This window comes from Lutjanus erythropterus, chromosome 12, assembly GCF_056507025.1.
Source record: "Lutjanus erythropterus isolate fLutEry1 chromosome 12, fLutEry1.hap2, whole genome shotgun sequence".
In the NCBI taxonomy this organism is placed as follows: Eukaryota; Metazoa; Chordata; class Actinopteri; order Lutjaniformes; family Lutjanidae; genus Lutjanus; species Lutjanus erythropterus.
This window is the reverse complement of record NC_139328.1, coordinates 35,656,293-35,678,935: the sequence shown is the minus strand read 5'-3', so window position 1 is coordinate 35,678,935 and position 22,643 is coordinate 35,656,293. Positions and strand designations below refer to the sequence as shown.

Genomic DNA, 22,643 nt, shown 5'->3' with positions numbered 1-22,643 from the left:
AACAATAATTTTGGAAGCAGCTGATAAGAAAAAAGTTTAATTTTAGTGAAATAAAAATCAGCATGATAGCATCAGCAAACTCTTGTTTGTTTATTTCCATACATAAATCTTATTCATATAACCAGGGGTGGAAGTAACTAATTACAAATACTCAAATTACTGTCATTAAATAGATTTTAGGGTACTTGTACTTTTATTAGTAGATTTTCAAGTGTGCACTTTTACTCATACTTAAGTATACATTACACAATGTAATCTACTTAGTTACTTTTAAAATTATAGTTGAGTACTGAGTACAATTTGAATTAATATCCAAACCTTTAATCTGCATTTTAGTAGCCAATGAAGTGATCTGATCACAAACAGGCCAATGAAAACCAGGACATGTGGATGAAAAACAAAACAAATCCCTGCAGCAGCACACATCTGGAGCAAGGACGTTAATCATCAATCATTTCATTCCCATTAAGACTTTAATCAATTACAAATATATTCATGGATATTTAATCAATAGACAGGGCAGTACTTTGCACCTCATTCGACACTGTTTTGTCTGATGGAACCATTTGTTGAAAATGAGGGGAAAAAAATGGGTTTTGAAACTTACGAGTTATTAATTATTAATCAGTTGTTAGAATTTGGGTTCAGGAAATTGCACAAAATTTGCAACCCTAGCTCATAGTGGTGACTAAGACATCAACGGTTAAAGTAACTCATACTCTGAGTAATTTTGGCAATGAATACTTTGTACTTTTACTCAAGTATTTTTCTAACATCAGTACTTTTACTTTTAGTTGAATATTACTTAAGCAGTGTAACAGTACTTGTACTTGAATACAGATTTTCAGTACTCTTTCCACCACTGCATATAACTTTGTTTTGCTCCATATTTTTTCCCTGCTCATCCATGTGCCCCCCTAGTGGGGCCCTCCCCCCAGTTTGGGAACCACTGCTGTAAAGCAACATAGCTGGAAAAGAGAGTCCACATGTGTGTGTTTACAAGTGTCAGCCTTGCTTGTCAATGTGCCGCACAATGGAGCTTTGCTCATTGAAGGGCTGTATCTCTGAATGATCTCAGATCATAAAGGCACCTGAAAATAAGGACTGTTATGTTTTCATCACCTTAGAATGAGCCCTATATATCTACAGGAGTGAGTCTTCTTCCAGGGAGGCCGCTTTGTTGAAATGCCATGTTTCTACAGTGGCCCAGAACAAACAAACCAAACACTGGCTCTAGATACAGCCTTCACTTTTTTGGCGAGTTTCACAGCCACCACAGGAGCTCTACATGCTTGGAAGGGGAGGGTGAGATCTGGGAGTGATGCTGCAGTTTGTGGTCTGTATTGTACACATCCATGTTTTGTATAGACCCAAAGACAGTGCAACACTGTTTGTTTTACCGGCTTACAAATTTGTGTAGTTACACTTGGCATCCGTACACTTTTCAGCATACATCTGTGAATGTAAGGGCCATTTACATCTGGTACCTACTGTACACCAGGCCAGGAAATGACAATAAAACAGCAACACATCCTGGAATGGGAGACAGAAATACAGTTGAAATCATTTTAAATGCTGGAAAATATTTGTTGCACATGCACAATTTGCAGCCATCAAATCACAAGAGTAATTAACGATGAGTTTATGACAGGAACTCATCTGGCCAATCTTACTTTTGCATTGCAACGGTAGCAGAAATCTCAGGTGATAGCAGGAAACTAACAGCAATAAACATCAGTGCAATAAAATAATGACATGATGGAAGCAGTTTTCCTTTACTCTGTCTCACAGTCCTGGTCCACTGATGCCAATATACTGTAAAACCTGCTGTTATAATGCACAGGATGTGGCGTCTTGCACAATCAGCAGCAGACAAACTGTCGGTAGCACATGCTGCCGCTTTATCTGGTTGCTCTTTGACAGCTAAGACAACATCCTCACCACTTTTCCAACAGGTTTTATATATCATTTGGTCTATATCAGAGGCAGATGGCATCCAGTTTTCCAAGGAGGAAACAAACAACAGGTATGAAAAGAGGAAGACTTTGTATCAAAACCATCTTAATGCTCCTTTGTCTTGGGAAGAAGTTGGGAGGGTTACCTTCAAAATGTATACTGAATCAGTGGTGGACAGTAGTGAAGTACATTTACTTGAGTACTGTACTTAAGTACATTTTTTGAGTATCTGTATTTTACTTGAGTATTTGTTTTTTTTGGAAACTTCTGACTTTCACTCCACTACATTTCAAAGACAGATATTGTACTTTTGACTCCACTACATTTCTAGGAAGGTTGTTGTTACTTTTCGACTAAGCTTTGAAGTCAGCTGTTGGTGTTTTTTCTTTTCTAAAATGCAGTTGGTCACATGCTGTGTTCCTCACAGAAGGAAACCAATCACAGTAGCTCCTCTCAAATGGGACTGATGTAAAAGCAGAAATACGTCCAGACGCACTAACAAGAACAAGTAAACTCTCCCTCTTTCATTCAAACAAAAAGTGGTAATGGTGACGGCAGAGAAAGACTCAATTAAATCTCAAGATGTTATTATAATTATTCATTATTCCAGGTAGCTTTTAAAGTTGGATTGTTTTTATTGGGGTGAAAAATACCACATAATTCATGTATATATACTGTCTCTGAAGACAGAAAGAAATCTCAGTTATTTAACAGACTTGGAGAACTCCTTACAGTTAACTTCAATCTAATTTTATGCAGTGATTTTAATACATTTATTTCAGAAAATGACAACAGCTGTCCTTTTTGGTTTTGATTGTATTTCTATGTTGAAGTTTTTATAGGTGTTTCTATAGACTTTGTGTAGCAGAGTGGTTCTACAAGCAGGTCAGTGCATCATTAGATGGTTTCAGAGAGTTACAAGCTTCTGTAAATGCATCATGAAAACAATACAGCATGTATTGATATTAGAAAATGTACTTTGTAATTTGTACTTTTGAATACTTAAGTATTTTTAAAAACATGTACTTTTGAATACTTAAGTATTTTTAAAAGCAAGAACTCTAGTACTTTAACACAAGTAAAATTTTAACTGAGCAACTTTCACTTGTAGTTAAGTAATATTTGACCAGGAGTATCTATACTTTGACTCAAGTACTGGGATTGAGTACTTTGTCCACCACTGATACTGATACAGTTATTACCTGTTAAAAAATGTAGTAACATAATCCAAATATCACAATATTAAATAAATGTAACTTCTCTTATTTTTTACTCTTATTTCAATATCAAATATGGTGAAGTTGTTTTGCCAAATATAGTGTTTTTAGGGCTGCAACTAATGATTATTTTCTCAATTGATTGATTTGTTTCTTGGTCCATAAAAAGGCAGAAAATGATGAAAAAAGTTGACCAAAGTCTACAATGACATCATCACATGTCTTGTTTGGTCCACAACTCAGAAATACTCAGTTTACTGTCAGAAAGGAGTAAAGAAACCATTCACATTTATTAAAAAAGACAAAAAAATTAAGATTAACAATAGATTAGTAATAGTTTGTTCTTTCCTTTGTGGTGCACAACTAATTGATTGATTGATTGATTGATTGATTGATTGATTGATTGATTGATTGATTGATTGATTGATTGATTATTGACTGAGTGATTGAGTGATTGAGTGATTGATTTAAAGATAAAAAAAATAAATAAATCCACCCAGTGAAGCATTTTCTCACTTGAGTCTGTGCAGCTGTGTGTGTGTGTGTGTGTGCACTGTGCATGGTTCTATATCATTCCTTATTTTTTTATTTGTAACTGTAATAGAATTCAGTTACCTTTATTTATATCCTGTTTATGTAATCTTGTTACATGTAATCCATTACTCCTCTGTCCTGTTTAGGAATAACTTTTTTTAGATGAATTATATACTTTCCCAAATTAATTCTACTTCTACAGTACTGAACAGTATATAGATGTAAATGAGATGTGTATGTGATGAAGTAATGAACACCCTGCCCCACAGTGAAAACTCATATCAGCACGTTCCAATAGTCCATCCATCGGGTTGTAAAACTGCTGCAATAATACCTTGTGCTACACTTTGAAACACACTCACACTCTCTCTCTCTCTCTCTCTCTCTCACACACACACACACACACACACACACACACACACACACACACACACACACACACATGCATATACAGTATTTATAGTCACACTTTGAAATGATTCTGCAGAGTTGAGTCAGGTTTTTCTTCTACTGCAGCAGAGTGGTGAGTAACAGCTTTGTCGTTCTCTACAGTTTTAGAGTTTTCTTCTAGAAGTTTCGTCCACAGGAAGACTCACTTTTTTTTTTAATTGTTGTTTTGTCCGAGAGTTGTTACTGAAGTGGTGGACCTCAAGTGACAGTTTCTCAGCAACTTAAGTCAGGGCAAAGTGTCTTGTCACCACAAAACCCATCATCAAAATTGTGTTGCAGTGATTAGAATAGAATGGAAACCTTTTCTATTTAGTGTTTGAAACTGTTTTGAAACTGTGTCAGGTCACTGAGGCCACAAGTGCTGATGTGTGTTCAGTGAATGGGTGAAGGGAGATACTGTTGGTGAAATGCGTTCAGACTGTGTTAACAGGCCATTCCTTTGGTTTTATTTCCTCTTATCGGGAAAGCAGTATGGGACATTTTGGCCTACTTCAGAAATGAGACAGATTAAGTGCACTTAGATGGAATTAACAGGCTTTTCTTTCTCCTCTCATCACTAAACAATATGCTTTATAAAAAGGGAAACTGCTAGCATGGCTCCACCCAAAGGGAACAAAATCCAGCTACCAGTAGTAGTCACAAGTTGGTCTAAAGCAGGGGTCCCCAAATGGCGGACCGCGGTCCGAGTCCGGACCCACACGCCATCCGATACGGACCCGGACCTATAACCAATAAATTATTAATAGATTTTATTTTTTTACGGGACGCTTCTATTTTAACTGGCGCAACTATTCTAGTCTTTCCAGCGCTGGTTTATCTGATCAGGAAACACAGACCAACTGCAGAGAAGCTGCGTGTGGAGGAGACTTTTGTTAATGACGGAGTTTATTACAACAGAAACTAACGTGATGGTTAACATCGACACCAACCAGATGCACTTATAAAATTAAACAACTGTATAAAAAAGCCTATACATAAAACAGGAGAGTCTGTGTTTCTCTGTGAGAAACTTTTAGACCTTCTCACAGCAGAGTGAACAGGTGCGGAGAGGAGGACAGACTGATCACTAATCCATCACTGATACCGTCGTCCTCTCGGACTAATTAAAAAAATAAAAATACCAAAACTCGTGACAAACCAAACCTGGATGTCCACACAAATAAAGTCTTTATGTGAAACACTGCTGAGTGTAACATCGTGCCGTTTACAGACAGTCTGCTGTCTGTAGTTTGACAGAGAGACAGAGAGGGTCGTGTCTAGAAGGTAACCCTAGACCCGCGAAAGATCGCGCGAGTTTGATTATTTTAGTAGAAACAACGAACACAAATCTCGCGAGAGTTGTGCAAATAAAGCGTTACCTTCAAGACACGACCGAAAAAGATGCGCAGCTCCAAAAATGGAAGATCATGTCTCGGTGCCGATGTTTTTAATGTGGCGGGCCGCCATAAATAAAACACTATTCACTAAACCACAGAGAGTCACTGAAACACTGGTATTTTTACATTGTGGTATTAGTGTTTTTACTTAATTACAATTTAATATTTTGCATGTTATTGTTTCCATTTTTGAAAAATCAACATTTTTATTGCTGTTGTTGTACTTTAATTGTATTCTTATCATTATTTTTTTTAATGACTAAATACAGACCTGCAAACTCATAAGAGGAGAAAAAGGTGGCATGTTGGTAAACCAGTCCCCTGTCCTCTGGGGGTCTGGGAGCATCTGTCCTGCTCCAGAAGAAAAATATTGTGATTTTAACATGTGAACAAAACATCTGGTGACTGTTTCAGTTAAAAGAGTTAGTTCCATCTTCTGTTTGTGGTTTCTGCAGACATTACTACCTTTACTTTTACCTTTGTACTTGAAAAAAAAAGTAAAAAAGTAAAGTAAATACAGTAAAAGTAAATCTACATTAATTATTAAAGTTTTTTTACTTTAGCAATTTATAGTTGTTCATTTAATAGACCTGTCTTATCTTTTCTTTTGTATATTACCATTGTTCTTAAATAAAGCAAAAGTAATGTAATAAAAGAAAACGCAGAATAATATTTCTTATCTGATTACTCGATTAATCGGCAGAATAATCGATAGATTATACTTAAATTTTACTGGTTCGGCCCACTCAAGAAAGTTAGACATTATGATGTTCCGGACCTTTGCTTTAGGAAATTTTCTCTAACTGGACCTCTTTGAATTTTAATTGAATACCCCTGGTCTAAAGTCTTTGCAGTCAAGTTCTCTCATTGTTCATCATCCAACTGGAGCTCAGTAATGTAACGTTTGAAATGTTTCTCATGGTTCACTGCTGTCAGGTTGGTTCAAACAAAGTAGATCTGGGGAATTAAATGCAGTGATCTTTTTGAGTCATGACCCCCCATGTTTATGACTAAGTGATGTAATATAAAACCCTTTTCCCAGTCCAAAACATGGAATTCATTTCCCATCATGCTTGGACAGAGTAGTTGGTTAGATTAGCTATTTTAATTTGCAAAATGCCAAATGATAGTTTTTGTTGGTGTTTGTGTCTGTGCTAGTTTATAATTTTAACCATTAGTGAGGCGACTGTTACATTTTTTTGAGGCCAGTTTTTTGCATAATTTTGAGAGGTTGTCTGCCATGTTGATTTTTTTAAGGGGCTGGTTTTCCTGAAAGCTGCTTCCTGACTTTCCTACTTTCATTACATGCTGATGGTTTCATTACAACCATCTGGCTGCTGCCAGGAGTTATCTCTCGACCCCTAGGCTATACATGCTAGAAAATTAGTTGGCATCTAAATGATGAAATAGTTAATAGTGTCCTGTGTGTTTTACTACAGAGGTGTAGTAGTTGTTTTATTTTAGATCACATAGTAAAGCAATTGTCTAAACCAGGAACCAGTCTGAGTCTGCCACTGGAACTGCAGTGTGTTAGTACCCAGTGAACACTGAGACATTAAATGAGTGTGGTTTGAACATCCACCCTAGACATCCTGTCATGGTTAAAAAATAGTTCCAAGAAGAAAATTCATCCAGGATGTTACCTTGCTGTCAGGTGACCACCCTTCTTCAGCATCCTGGTAAAATTGAAATATGTCATTACCACGAACAGGCGTGCTCAGCTATGTTGTCAAAGTTTGTATACAAAGTGCATTCAGCAGCTTTATACATCGTAAATCCTACAAGCCAACTAAGCCAAAAAAGTAGTATTTTTGGTTTAACATGGGAAAAATCTAGATGGATAAACAGCACTACTCCCGCCAGTTCGACTCCCGCCTGCAGCCCATTGGCTGCATGTCATCTCCTCTCTCTCCACCTCCTTTTCTGTCATGTCTTCGGCTGTCCCTGTCAAATGAAGGCAAAAAATTCCCCAAAAAATCTGCAAAGCAGATACAGTTTGTCAGAAACAGTTTGTAGATATGTTCATAAATCTTGCTCATGATCATGTTAATTAATTATTGGGATGAATCTGTGATTTCTTTTTTATTTCAGACTTTGTGGACACCTTGTAGCGGCTCATACTTTACCCTGTAGATGTCTCCTGCAGGCGTGTGTTGTCTTCTCTTTATCTCCATCTTGGCCTGTTACTGGGTGCCAGCAGGCTGCTATGCCAACGGCAAGGTCACCAAAGTGTGTGGCAGCATGGAACCCCACCATGGTGCCCCTGGTCAGACCGGCCCCAGCCCCTACCACCTAGAAACCAACACCACCACGTTCAGTCCCACAGATCAAATCCAAGGTAACAAATCGCTGTGAGGGTGAGTCGTCAAGATCTGTTGTTCAAACTCAACGCTTTTTTACTTTTTGAAACACCCTTTTCCAGTCACTCTATCCGGAGCAACGTATTTTGAGGGCTTCCTGCTTGAGGCAAGAGATGCAGCCAATCAGGGCTCAGTATCCGCGGTTGGCACTTTCACCCTGACCAATCTGAAGACAACACAGCTGCTCGCTTGTAATAAACACCAGGTGTACATACGCACATATGAACACAAAGACTCATAGTTAGTAGTAGTGATGGTGATGAGGTGTGAAGTTTAAAGGGACAGTTCACCACAAAATCAAAAATGCATATTTTTCCCCTGGCCTGTAGTGCTGTTTATCCATCTAGATTTTTTTTGGTGTGAGTTGCTGAGTTTTGGAGATCGTGGCCGCAGAGATGTCTGCCTTCTCTCCGATATAATGGGACTAAATGGCATTCGACTGATGGTGCTCGAGGCACATAAATCATAAATCACGACCTTGTTACTCAAGATAACCCACAGAACTTGTTGTGAGCAGTTTCCTGTAGGAACTACTGTGTATTTCTAGTACAAATGAAAGTAGTTCCAGTAGATTCTGCTACAGAGGGAGAGTAGCAGTTGAATTAAATTACTTGCAACAAGGTCCGGGGATTTTCTTGAGCAAACTCTCAGTCAAATTGCAACTCACACCAAAATAACGTAGAAAATAGCAAAAATAAATATTTAAATCAAAAATATATATCTTTGATTTTTGGGTGGACTGTCCCTTTGATAACAAACACAAAATGTACAAGTATTAAACAGTAAAAAGTGACTGAACACAAATCCAGAAAGATATCGCATTAACTATTATTAAACAAAACATAAAATGTACAAAAAATAAAATATATGACATTCACTTACAGAAATGTGTTTCTGTGTGTGTGTGTGTGTGTGTGTGTGTGTGTGTGTGTGTGTGTGTGTGTGTGTGTGTCCAGGGTTCAGGAGTGAGCCACACGAGTGATGCCAGGCAGACAGAGGTTGTTGTCATCTGGAATGCTCCAACAGATTCTCCCACACAGGTTCAGTTTTTGTGAGTTTATGTTTTTCTAAATGCTAATTCAAAGCTAGCATATGAAACTATGCTCAGCTGTGGCCACTGTGGTCTGAAGTGATGATTACTGTAGAGCTGAATTGGATATGTGGAAAAATAGTCTACCAGTGAAACAGCATTAAAGGTGCAATATGTAAGAAGTTTAGTTTAAAACATTAAAAAAACCTAACTAAAATTGTCAACAGAATATAAAGAAAGAACAGTTTTAGTTTTGAACTGCCTTATTTTTTGTAATATTGTGTGGGTGAAAGAATGAGTGATGAGTGTTGTCAATTATTATGTTTAGATTGCTTGCTTAATTTTTTTTTTTATATAGTTGAGACAGTGCTAGTCAGAATAGTCTCCATTTGAATTTTGATGTCCCTCAAGCATGCAGAGAGAGGGATCAAGGAGAAGTTACTCATATTAGTGTTGGTTGATGTATAAATTTGTGTAACATTTGCATAGCAGTGAAATCCCAGCCCATGTTTCCTAATGATAAAACCAAGACGCAGCATGTAAATTCAACATTTTAATGGGCCCAGAACAATGCCTTGTGGAACTTCTTGTGTTTCTTGCACTGAGTTGGATAGCTTGTCTCTTTTACCAAACTAAGACTAACTTAAATGCCTTGTTAAAATATCATAAAACACATTTCATTGAAACTCAACAGAAGCAAAATAACACTGACCAAAACTGATTAACTTGATTAGGCTTTCCACTGTTGTGGAAATGTGAAAATATTCTGCCTCTCCATGCTATTTTTCCTGGCTGCTGATGTCTTCATGCCCACAGTCAGAGTTGAAGCTAGTTCACAGCTCCCAGTCTGGGCAGACTCAAATAGGGGTGCTAGCTGCATGGCTAACTGAGCTAACTAGCTAATGACAGCTACAGTGAGCAGCAGTTAACATTTACTCTGGTGATATCCTGCCCCCTATGTGTTTGGAGAAAAAATTTGACAGGTGTCCAATTCTTTCATACTGCACCTTTAAGTGTTAGCATTGTTAGCTAATGTAACCTGAAATAACTGAGCTCAGTGAGACACCAATGAGACTGACTATGCATGCACACCTGAATGATCGGCCTTCATCTGTTTCTGTGCTGCCATTTTTTACAATGCATGTGTATTTATGAGTATATTTTCCAGTGTGACTGTAGTTGCCCACTACAGTAAGTTTTGGGTGAAGGTTCCTGGACCAATAATCTATCAGCATGGAGTTACTCCCCGCCCACCTCAGACACACACCACACCTCCTCCAGTGCAGACAACCACACCCTCCATCCTGCCTGGGCCTGTGAGTGATACATTTGTATACCCTATGTGTACATGCAGTAATAATCTATAAACTTGAATATGAAATGAGTGTAACATATTAAGATTAATAACTTCTTTCTCATATTACACCCTCAGTTTACTTCTGAGGGATGTGGCCAATCAAAATCCTGCCTGCTAGATCCTCCAGGCTGTGACCCAAAAGAAGATCCTCACTGCTTCTTCCTGTCCATGACCACAGAGGGACCAGGCAAAACGGTTTGACTTTTAACTGTTTCATTTAGAGGTACAATTAATACAATTACATGTGCTACATTATTGTATATTTTACATTGATGAATATTTACCACACTCAAACTGAGACATTAGTTGTGTTTGCATCAATGCATTTTTACATGCATTTTGAATGATGACCTTAGAAAAGGCTGATGGAAATGCAAAATTCGTAAACTCAGCTAAATTTCGCAAAAACGTGTTTATGCTCATTTGAGGTGCCTAATTCCTGACATTGCGAACATTTAACTCACATGACTTATGGGCTGTTTTTTGCTCCATTAGAAGAAGAAGAAACCTTTTCTAGGAGTTCATTTGCTTAAAACCAGTTGATGGAGATGTGTCTAACTCATTTTTCCCCTCTCTTGCAACATTTCAAAAGCTTTCTTTAAATTTGCTTGACAATTAGATGGGAATGCAGCTATTGTGAGTTGCCAGTTGCCATTCATATATTGTTTCATTCTGTTTCTTAAATTAATTTTTGCTAAATTAAAATAAAAATTCTGCTCTTTTCATTTGGATGTCCAGTCCGTGTTTGTGCTCTATTGACCAGGAAAGCTTAATTCTCCTGGTTGCTTCACTATGGCATCAGTGCCTACATCTACCAGGATGCACTGTACACAAGCTGCTGACGCCCACCCATGTTGCTGGGTATCACCGCCCAAGCTTATAGCTATTACTTTGTTGGCCAAAACATGGCATTAGGTGACAAAAACACTTGTCTACCACATCCCCTTGGCCACGCATAGTTAGAGACTAGAAATCCAAGCTGAAACAGTCTGTAGTTCTTCTTTAACACCACTGACATCACTGGATGCAGGAAGAACAACAGACTTCTCAGCTGGAGAACTCAGCTTTTTTGGTCAATATAGCACACACTGAGGAATTTATTTCTTATGTAAATGACTATATTTACCATCAATATTGACTGGACATTCACATAAAAAATATTGAATTTTCCCTTTAACACTACAAAGGTGAACAATGAGCACTCACTCTCTTTCTTTTTGGTTGCACTAAAAATCTTTCTGTAAGTCTCTATTTGTTCTCTAGCAACTGTCAGGAGCACCCACTCTCAGAATGCAAATGAGGAAAACTGTAGTAAATACTGACAGAATACAGTAATGTCAACTGGTTCATACACCAGGAAAATGTATGTTCATAGCTACAAGAAGACTGGACTATCTGAAATTATATTAATAATATATTTAATAAAATTGAAAATGATCTTTCTCACTACAATCACATTTCTCTACAGTCTGTAATGTTTGAGCTGAGTGGCCCGGCGGAGGGATACGTTTCCTTTGCACTGTCCTGGGACACATGGATGGTGAGCTTATCCCTCAGTGCAACACAACATCAAATATAGATAATGCTGATTTTCAGTGCAGTTTGAAAAATATCAGCTTTAAGCAAGAATCAGTCCTCAGTGTGCTGCAGAAATTCTGAGAACACCTTTGTTTTAGGATGCATTTACCAACATGCTGCACCTCTATTAATCTGATTATGAAAGTATACTGTATGTATTATGTACTTGTGTGTGTGTGTGTGTGTGTGTGTGTGTGTGTGTGTGTGTGTGTGTGTGTGTGTGTGTGTGTGTGCAGGGCAATGACGATGTGTATATGTGTGTAAAAGACGGGCATAGAGTATCAGTGAGTGCTGCCTTCGTCAGTGGACGAACACACCCTGAGGACCAGTCACAGGTGAGACTTTCTGTCAATGATAGAATATAAATAGAACATACAGGAGAGAACAATGAATACAGTAGATATCACTGAGAACCAAAAGGAAAGCAGTTTTCAAGATGCCTTGTACAAAAAACATACAAGCACTTACCGCGTGTATGCTAAATATGGATATTTTCACATTTGTCATTCAGATCTTCTTAATGTTGTCAGGTCTTATACAAATATTTATATGGTTGTTTTTTTTCTTATCTAATGTAATGTTGAAGAGTTGCCCCCTGTTTAGACTGCAAACGTCACGTCAGCATCACACTCATGTGACGTGAGCATTCACACCACACTGAAGCATGTGTCTATATTGTATATATAGTAACAAAGCAACAAATGAGCAGCCCAACTTTCTGTGCAGTGTGCAGTTTTCCTTCAATATATATGAATATTCCTGATCTATTTTCCATCAACATCATGCCTGACCACAGCAGTGTTTGTGTATGTGCACGTGCATGCAGTGGATGTGGAAGAGGAAAAGAGAGGAGGAAATAAAGAGAGCGCTGGTGATTGTGCTCAGTGCAGGCAGGTCTGTGTGAACAGATCAGAAAGGTTCAAGTTTAAAAGTAAAGTTGTCTAGTGGCAGTAAATGTACAATTTGCCCACGAAAACGCTGCAGAAAAAGCTCAAGAAGTTCCTGGACCAACTGCAGGGTGAAGTGAAGGGAGAGATTAAACTCAAGCTGAGTGAGATGATCCTGAGCTGGAGAACACACTCTGCTCCACATAGGTTACAACATATGGATGTAATATGTTCCCGGTGCTTTTTTACTGGGCCCCAGCCTTGCATTTATGTGCATTTTGTTGAAAAAAAGACTTAAAATCTAAATAAATGGCGTAGCTCACATTTATGCCCATCAGACACAACTGGAACACAAGATGCACCAAGCTGGTGCAAAGTTGTACTGTAAAAAATCTAAGCATATCTACGTGTGAGTGACAATTGCGTCTGACTTGCTGGCAGTCAAAACTGTGGGTTAGAGGGGACATCCTTTCATCCTCAACTTTTTAAAAATTTTACCAGGGTACTCTATCTTACAATTTTGTTCCTGAAAATACTGCAATAGGCAAGCTGGAATCAGGATATGGTTAGCCTAGCTAGCATAAAGACTGAAAGCAGGGGGGAATAGTAAGCTTGGCTCTGTCCAAAGTTAATAAATACACATATTACCATGTCTAAACTGCGCTAATTAAAAGGTTGTGTCTCATTTGTTTAATCTGTACACAAACAGAGAATATCAGTTTTTGGTTTAGAGGCAGCGGTAAGAGGAATTGGCAGTTGTTTAAAAGTGAAAACAAAAACTCCCATGATTCCATGCTACTTCACCATATAATGTGTTTAAAGACAGGAGAGACATGGAGACAGACATGAGATGAGTATCAATCTTCTCACAAAGAAAGCAAATAAACATATTACCCCAAAAATACTGAAGGAAGGATCCTTAAAATCTTTATTTTAAACCCTAAACCACCAAATGTGTGTCTGTGTGCGTTTGCAGTCTGGTCTGTCCTCTGTGTCATGGCGGCTGGCAGACGGAGCTATTCAGTGCAGGTTCAGTAGACCAGTCAAACTGAGCGATCAGGAAGCAGCCCGCTTCAATCTGGACCAAGACTACTTTCTGTTTCTAGCCGACGGACATGCTCAGAACGGTGAGAAAGTTCACACACACACACACACACACACACACACACACACACACACACACACACACACACACACTTTTGAAACTGAACCTGCTGACCTTGACAGTCATCCTTTTTCTTCAAGATCTTATCAGTCTGTCTTTATTGTGTCACAGTAGAGTTTGCTGGTCAGGTTTCAGGATGTCATTAAGAGGAAATGATGAGCACATAAAGTATTATTTACTGCTGTTTTGGTGATTAAGAGTTTCTTTTTACAGTTCTGTTAATGGTTAACTGGCCTTGTAATACTGAAACAATTTATGACTGCATGACATGAACTGATTCTCACTTTTTACTTCCTGGTTGCTTTACTACCAGAGAAAATGTTATGAAGCTGCTGTAGTTTAAGTTTAACCATAAGTAGCACTTGTGTGTCCCATAATTAACACATACTTGATGGATAAGTATTTTTTTTTATGGCTGTTTGTTCAGAGAATATGTGAACCTGCTCCTGTCAGCTTTATCTGACCTCTAAAGGTCTAAGATTCCTAGAATGACTGTTAAACAGTATCACTGAGAACTTTTATGTCCTACTTGTCTTGAATGCACTAGGGAGAGTCGTAATCTGACATTTACAGTAATTGCTAAAAATGCATACACCATTTTTGTCTCTCCTTTAGGTAAAATATGGAGGCATAAACGCCAGCCGTTAATCTCCACCCAGAGGATACACATCACTGGACCCCCTGAGGTTCTAACAGGTTCCCGGGGTCCCATCATTATGAAAATGCATGGTGAGTAGAGTTCTTTTTGGCACTGATACTCCTTTTTCACCAACATAGAGCAGGTTCCGTTCTGGTTGCCTAATTTTAAAACGTTCAGAGCATTTCAACAAAATAAACTGCTTCAGGACTTAAAAAGTTGGTTCCCAGCTGGAACTAAAAAAAAATATATATTTTTTTTTTTCGTTGATCTGAAGTGCAGTGCCTGGGTAGTTCAGTTGGTGAAGCGCATGGCCCGTGTATGGAGGCTGTGGGTCCTCTGCAGTGGCTGTGGGTTCCAGTCCCGCCTGTGGCCCTTTGCTATATATAATTTCCCACCTCTCTCTCCCCATTTCCTGTCACGTCTTCAGCTGCCCTATTGACTGGAGGCATAAAAAGCCTAAAAAATCATTCTACAGGTTAAAGAGGACCATCATCTTGCTACTACTGTTAACTACTGTTATGCACTGTGCAAGGCTCTTCGTTGATGACGCATTATTTATTACAATGTTTCCGTTCGAAACACAAGCCGATTCTAGCATCAAGGTTCTGAGAATCTTAAACAGCACCAGTTCAAGAACTAAAGTAAATTTGGCGGACAGTTACCCCTTCCATCCAAAACTAAATTGGTTGAGAACCCAAAAAATTGGTTCCCAGATGGAATTAAAAAAAAAAATAAAAGGTTTTTGTTGACCTGAGGTGTGAACCATGGCAACATCAGTGGGCTTGTCATATTCTACAGGTTAGAAAGAGTACCAGCACCACTGTCTTGCTACTACTGTTTACTTCCTTGATAACGCATCCTTGATCGCTCAGAATTAGAGGAAACATGGGCTGGTTCTAGCACAAACGTTCCAAGAATTCTGAATGGAACCAGTTAACAAACAGAGCAATATTTGGTGCAAAGACTGCAAGAGTGCCTGTGAAATGGTACTGTCAAATTAACCCAAGGATTACTTTTCTCTGTGAGTTACCACGCCTGAGAATCAGATGAATCTGTGAGTTCATGTTTCTTTTGCTCTGGCAGATACGTCTGGCCTCCCTCCTGTTCAGACAGATTTCCACCAGCCTTGTCAAACTAGGCAGTGCTGATCAAATATGGATCAAGATTTTGTTACCACATGGCCTGTTCATCAAATGTTTTCAGAAACACATTTTGGTGTAGCCTACTGTTTAGCTGTAAATTGAGCAAGTTTGTGACATTTTTTTCCTGCTTGAAAGCAGACCATGCACTGCCCCAACTTGTATGTGTAACTTATACATTTCATTGCTTTAAGTTGTTTGTAGATGATGTTTCGTTGATCTAAATGGTTGTGTTGAGAGGCACTTACCCTAACCCTTGCAAATCAAATAGAAACTGAGAGGTTCCAGACTAATATGCATTTGCAAATTAGTCTGGTGATAAGTCATATGTATAACATATGTCACATATGTAATGATAATCATAATCAGATTTCTGCAGCCTGCAGTAACCACTAACTTACCTCCACTTCTCTAGGTGCACTAATGCTGTTAGCCTGGATGCTAACAGGAAGTGTTGGTACCTTCATCGCCAGCTTCTACAAACCTGATTGGCCAAATCAAACTCTGTTCGGCCAGAAAGTCTGGTTCCAGGTAGACATCATGCAAACACACACGTGCACACGTCATAATACATTGCAGCATTTACCACTGATCACTGCAATTTCTTATGTGTGTGTATGTGTGCAGGTTCATCGAGGACTGTTGATGCTGACTGTGACTCTGACTGTTGTAGCCTTTTGCCTCCCATTTTTCTACAGGAAAGGCTGGAGCAAGGTACAATACACACACACACACACACACACACACACACACACACACACACACACACACACACACACACACACACACACACACACACAAGCACTAAATGAACTATTACTAGTAATTCTGCCTGTTGTTAAAATGATGTTAAACAGAATAAATTGCACATTATTAATGTTTGATAATATTATTTTAACTCAAGATTCAGATTAGCATTTAGTTAGTGTGTAGTTATTTCATGTGTATCTGCAGTTTTTGTATATTTTATTATTACACATGTTAGTATTAAACAACACAAAGCAGCCTACAAGAGAAGCACAATCTGTTACTGACCTGCTGTTATATTCAGACATCACCAGCAGAGAGAGATGTTGGATCACTTATCAGTAACTGTTCAGCTGTAGTGTCTATCTTTGTGTGTGTGTGTGTGTGTGTGTGTGTGTGTGTGTGTGTGTGTGTGTGTGTGTGTGTGTGTGTGTGTGTGTACAGCATGCAGGTGTCCATCCGTACCTCGGTTGCTGTGTTCTGGCTTTATCGCTGATTCAACCAATAATGGCTGCGTTCAGACCACCACCTGACTCACACAGGTACACTACACACAAACACAAACACACTACATTAATATGCACAAGAACCTGCAGTGTTTCCTCAGGTTCTGAGGTAAACATCAGGTCAGCCTGCTTCATGAAGCCAATACCAGGTTCACATTGTGGATTTTGTCCCTCATCTCTGACATTAGACTCATGTTAGGAAGAGATCACTTCAGGCACAGTATGAACATAACAAGACAAAAACTAACAATGTGAAAATGATATAACAACGCTAAAAGACAAAAAAGACGTAACAAGACTAAATATGAGGTAACAAGAGGAAAAACAACATAAAAAACATAACAAATTTAAAAAAAACAGCATTAAGACAAAAAACTAACAAGATGAAAAGAAGTTACACTAACACTAAAAACTATGTAAAAGATGTAAAAAGATGAAAGAGACAGAGAGGACGGCTTGACCGGAGAAAAGGTGAGTTCAGTTAGCTTTGCTTTGTGCTGTCCTTCAGAGGACGACGCTTTACTTGGATACTCTGGTACATTTCAGTGCCTGTACGTTTTCACTTTTACTTAAGTGAAGAAGTTGAGTTTGTTCTTCTACTTATACCAGAGTCTTTTTTTTTTTTTTTTTTTTTACAAAAGTATCTTTACTTCTACTTGAGTACAGAATGTGTGGACTTCTGACACATTTGTACTAAGAGTCCATCCTCAGCCTTTTTACAGGTTGTTTTCATAAAGATCTCTCTCCACACTTAAACACCTGCACACTACAGTCAAACATGTGATTTTGTTGTTCTCATTCACAGATGTGTCTGTTTCTGTTGTCAGAGTAAATGAGCATAAAACAGTAATTAAAACATGGACCAGTAATACCAGCTGTCTCTCTGCTCCCACTCTGAACTGTCAGTCTAATTAATGGTTTGTGATTGCAAAGGTTAATGACGGCACCTGTATTGTGTGATTGGGTACACTGACATTTAAAATGACTGATTACAACACTGGGTAGATATGGCACAAAGGGACAGTTCAAGAAGACATGTTTCCTCTTATCTGTAGTGCTATTTATCCGTCTAGACAGTTGTAGTGTGAGTTTTTACAGATTACAGAGTTTTACAGATATCCTTTATAGAGATTTCTGCTTTCTCTGGCTGACTGCATGAATCTGTGACTGAAAAATCAGTGGACTGAGAGATTGTAACTGTGAGATTGATTTGCATTTATATGTAATTATATTGTTTTTTTGTATTGACAGTATGTCAATATATTATTATTTGTGTCTCTGTCCAGGAGATTTATATTTAACTGGGCCCACTGGGGGGTTGGATCTGTGACTGAGATCATGGCAGGTTGGTCTGCATTCAGATACGTTTAAAAATATGGAAGCTCATTTTCACTAATGAAAGAAAAAAGATCCCCATGGTAAGTTATAATTATGAGATTTTAAAAAGTTATAATTATGAGATAAAAAGTCAAAATTATGATATAAAAAGTAAAAAAAAAATGTTATATAAAACTTGTGACTTTTTATCTCAGAATTTCAACGTTTTATTGCATAATTATGACTATTTATCTCATCATTTTGACTTTTTTATTGCGGAATTTTGAATTTTATCTCATAATAATGACTTTTTATCTTATAATTTTGACTTTTTGTCTCATAATTCTGACTTTTTAGTGCATTCTTTAAACTCTTATCTCTTAGTTATGATGTTTTATCTAAATATTACATTTTATCTCTTAATTTTGACATTTTGTCTCATAATTACAACTTTTTATCTCATAATTTTGACTTTTGAATCTCATAATATTGACTTACCATGAGAGTATTTTTTCTTTCACTGGAGGAAATGGGCTTCTATACCAAACAGATTTTACAAACAGTTTATAAAAATGTGTTATAAATACAGCGTAGGATTGGTGGCTGACCATTTTTAGACAAAGTATTGCTTAAATTTCCCTCCTGTGTTCTTTGTGACTGCAGTGGCGGCCATGTTTCTGGGGATGCGTCAATCATCACTGCTCCTCCCCCAGCCTTGGGCAACGGATGTTCTGATTGGCTACGTGGCATGGCTGGCCTCATTTAGAGTCCTCCTCCTGATACAGAAGCACCTTTACAGCAAGAGATGTATGAAAACTTGAATTATGTTGATTGTACATTTAGGGTTTTACAGCTACACTTATTTTGATGATATATGATGACAAAGATTACACTAAAAAAATAGTTGAGACAACTTACAATTTAAAGGCAACACACTGCAATAGATTTTTGAGTTGTGAGCCCAACTCAAACTCAGAAGTTTTGAAATAAACTTAAAAAAGTTTTGCTGACCTTTAATGTTTAGCTGAGACAATTTACTTCTCTTCTTTAGATAAACTTGAATCTTTAAGTTATAAAAAATATAAATAAATCAATAGATAAATCAATAAATTTTCACATTTCACTGCAAGCTTGATTTGTCTTTGTTTAGTGCCTGAAAAATGTAATTGTTTTAATTGAAAATATTAACATTTTAACAGTTACTTTCACTTCAGTGATTATACTCAATATTTTTAAAAGTTTTTAAAAGTTTTTAAAACTCAAAGATTTAAAAGTAAATGATCCCAACAAAAGATCAGTATATGTTAAAACATTTTCAGAACTTAAGAATTTGAGTTGAGCTCAAAACTCAAAAGTCTGTCGCAGGCCATTTTCTTGAAATTTTTAGTTTTCTGAACCTTTTTGTTTTTTCAGTGTATTCTTCATGACATGGCAGAGTACTGAGAGCACTACAGTATATTCCACGTACCTGTGTGCTTCTAACTTTTGTGTGTTTAACCGGCAGCACTAGAGTCAGGTGACACACAGGGCATCCTGCCTGACCAATCAGAGACGTTTTGCTGGGTAAGTATCAGCCACAAACAAACTATATTAATGCATTTTTTTTTCAAAGTGCTGTAGTGAGATGCAGTGAACAGATGCACCAAACCTGACTGTAATACACATTCACATGAAATGAATTGTGATCTTCTATTTCACATTGCTTACTTTTGTTTTTGTTATTCATTTATAACTTTTCACTGAAATATGTTCAGATCTGTATACATAAGGAGTCAAAAACCAAAAGAACATTCAATTAATGTTCAATTTTAGTTTAGATTAAACAAATGAGAAGAGTTCATTTGTGAGCTTTGGTTGATGGGTTTGATCAACAGTGAGCCAGGTTAGCTCTTTACCCCTGTTTTCAGTCTTTATGCTAAGCTAAGCTAACTTCCTGCTGGTTGTAACTTCATTTCTATACGAGCGGTATCAGTTTTCTCATCCAAGTCTTATCAAGAAAGTCAAAAAGAATATTGCACAAAATGACATTTGCTTTTAAAGGGACAGTTCACCCTCAAATCAAACATTCAAATCTCACCAAAACCATCTAGATTGAACAGCACTGCAGGTAAGAGGAAAAATATGTTGAAGATTTTAGGGCTAACTGTCCCTTTAAGTGGCTACAATCAATATTTTATACTAACAGTGGGTTACATGACTAATATGCAAAATGAGAGACTTTTAGTGAAAATCATCATTAATGGCACTTCACTGATACTGTTACATCCACTTCAGGTTAGTCATGTTCTCCTTCTCATTAAAAAAAATCCAGTAAATGTTGAAACAAACATTTTAGTAAGTCAGCCACACAATTCAAATCCATCTCAACAATGGATTTCTCATCCAAAAACAAAAATACAATAACAGTGATGGAACAGAAATTATTAATAAGTCTGTCTGATATCCTCAACCCCCACCACGGGTTGATGCAAAATGCATGCTGGGATCCTTTTTACACCCTACGGTAAAACAAGTAAGCTCCTTAAGCAGCCTTGATTTAAAAAAAAAAAAAAGAAAAGAAAAAAAGGGTGTATAAACTCCGCCAGGTGAATTTAGCTCACTTTTGAGATCATGTTTCTACTCTCTGTTTCAGGGGTCCTTCATGAAGTCCCTCATCCTGGCTGTCTTGGCTCTAGGAAACGCTGGTCTCCTAATGGCCTTATTGTCTTATATTGCAGAAATTTGACATTTAATGACAAATAAACTAAAATAAATAAAGCTTAGAACCTACTCTATATACACACTGTAATTCCAGGTTTAACTAAGTCAAATAACACTGTACTATTCAGCCAAACATACAATCATTTTTATTTATCAATTTAAATTATTTTACTGTATGTTTGTTTTTTTTTTGTTCATATTCAGATTTTTGTTTGTATGTGTGTAGGCATTCCAATACATTTTTAATTTAATGTTGATTTTCTAATTCTATATTCAGTGGTATTATTAATGTTTAATAGTAGCACTTCTAGGCTTTTATTGAATAATTCAGTAAAGAAAACTCTTGAATCGGCAAAATAGTCTCCTGCAGATGCTTTCTGATGCTTTTAATTTTTTTCCATTTACTTGAACCATAATAACTGTAAATACAGCTGACATACAACATCCAACTGACAGCAAAACTGAAACTTGACTTTTCTTTTAGGTACATTGTATATTTATTATATTGGACATAGTCTTTATTTAATTTATTTCGCAACCCTGGAATATAAGAACCGTGAACAAATACACAAAAGCCATTCACATTTGAGTCAATACCAGTAATGGTACCTGGAATTCCATACCAGTATCCAACGGTGCTTTTTTCCATACTTTCCATACTTTACTCTCTCCATAGAAACAAAAATGCCTGGTTTGGCCAAAGCTAATGTAGCAAATTAATTACTGGAAGGGCATTTTAGAGGGCACTTTACACATTTTTTTCAAACATGGGTGCAACATAAGAGTGATAGACATTGAAGCTTCTAGGGCAGTGTTTCCCAACCCTGGTCCTGATTCACACACCTGATTCAAATAATCATCTCTTCATCAATCTTCTGCAGAAGTCTGATAACAATCTGATCATTTGAATCAGGTGTGTTGGAGCAGAGAAACATCTAAAACATGCAGGGCAGTGAGCTCTGAGGACCAGGGTTGAGAAACACTGATCTAGGGGTCCACTGGCTGGGCTTTAAAGCTTTACATTCATTAGAATAAACAGGTGAAACATTCACAATTAAAAAAGATGAAGTACATTTTCCTTAAGAAGACACTGGGCTCTTTTACATAGAACTCAAGCTGCATGATAATGTATTTTTTTGTGTTAATTTGAATGTATTGCATGACTAATAATTTCATGTCATGTCCTCAGGCTCATGTTGTCCAATGCTGCTTTTTTTATTTGCAGCATTTCTGAGTAAAAATACTACATTGCTGTGACATCACATTCGACATCAGTATATTACATAACATTCTTACCCCCACATGATATTGCATGTAAACTGGTATGATATCACAAATCGGAGCTTTTCCATGCCTCACATGAAACACAACAAGCACTGTTACGCTGCAAAAACATCGCACACAAAATCACAATGATGCAATGAAGATGGCAGATAGACTGTGAGTGTGTGTAGGAGATTATCAAGTTGAGTTTCAACGTCAAAAAAACAAAAACACACTAATCCTCTGAAAGGTTGGATAAGACGGCCGCAGCCGACAGATGTGCTTCACTTCTGTGTGTGTATTGTGAATGCCTGTATCCATCCTATGATAAGTATGTCAGTGTTAGAGTATGAGGCTGAACATGTGTGTGTCGCAAATGTCGCTAAAGCTGCTGTTTTCTGATTGGCTGCTGCCCACACAC

General features: G+C 37.5%; 1 protein-coding gene across 2 annotated transcripts; it reads left to right on the top strand.

Annotated features, from left to right (window-relative positions):
- Window positions 1-1,881: 1,881 nt before the first annotated feature.
- frrs1a (ferric-chelate reductase 1a) lies at window positions 1,882-21,776 on the top strand. Of its 2 annotated transcripts, XM_084733033.1 has the most exons (17): window positions 4,118-4,230; window positions 7,625-7,871; window positions 7,956-8,098; window positions 8,850-8,944; window positions 10,092-10,239; window positions 10,356-10,475; window positions 11,749-11,820; window positions 12,095-12,193; window positions 13,722-13,872; window positions 14,526-14,639; window positions 16,105-16,220; window positions 16,317-16,403; window positions 16,881-16,978; window positions 18,229-18,287; window positions 18,923-19,066; window positions 19,764-19,822; window positions 20,892-21,776. In XM_084733033.1, the coding sequence occupies exons 2-17, from the start codon at window positions 7,667-7,669 to the stop codon at window positions 20,982-20,984; spliced, it is 1,803 nt and encodes a 600-aa protein (XP_084589159.1). In that variant the 5' UTR covers window positions 4,118-4,230; window positions 7,625-7,666; the 3' UTR covers window positions 20,985-21,776. The 2 variants fall into 2 exon arrangements, with proteins under 2 accessions (XP_084589158.1, XP_084589159.1); XM_084733032.1 differs by lacking the exons at window positions 4,118-4,230; window positions 19,764-19,822; window positions 20,892-21,776 and adding an exon at window positions 1,882-2,026 and having other exon boundaries at window positions 18,923-19,095.
- Window positions 21,777-22,643: the final 867 nt, after the last annotated feature.

Coding starts and splice junctions, on each gene's coding strand:
- frrs1a (XM_084733033.1), top strand. CDS start 7,667: ATGTCTCCTGCAGGCGTGTGTTGTCTTCTCTTTATCTCCATCTTGGCC. Junction 13,873..14,525: donor CGACGGACATGCTCAGAACG/GTGAGAAAGTTC, acceptor TCTCTCCTTTAG/GTAAAATATGGAGGCATAAA. Junction 16,221..16,316: donor GCCAGAAAGTCTGGTTCCAG/GTAGACATCATG, acceptor GTATGTGTGCAG/GTTCATCGAGGACTGTTGAT.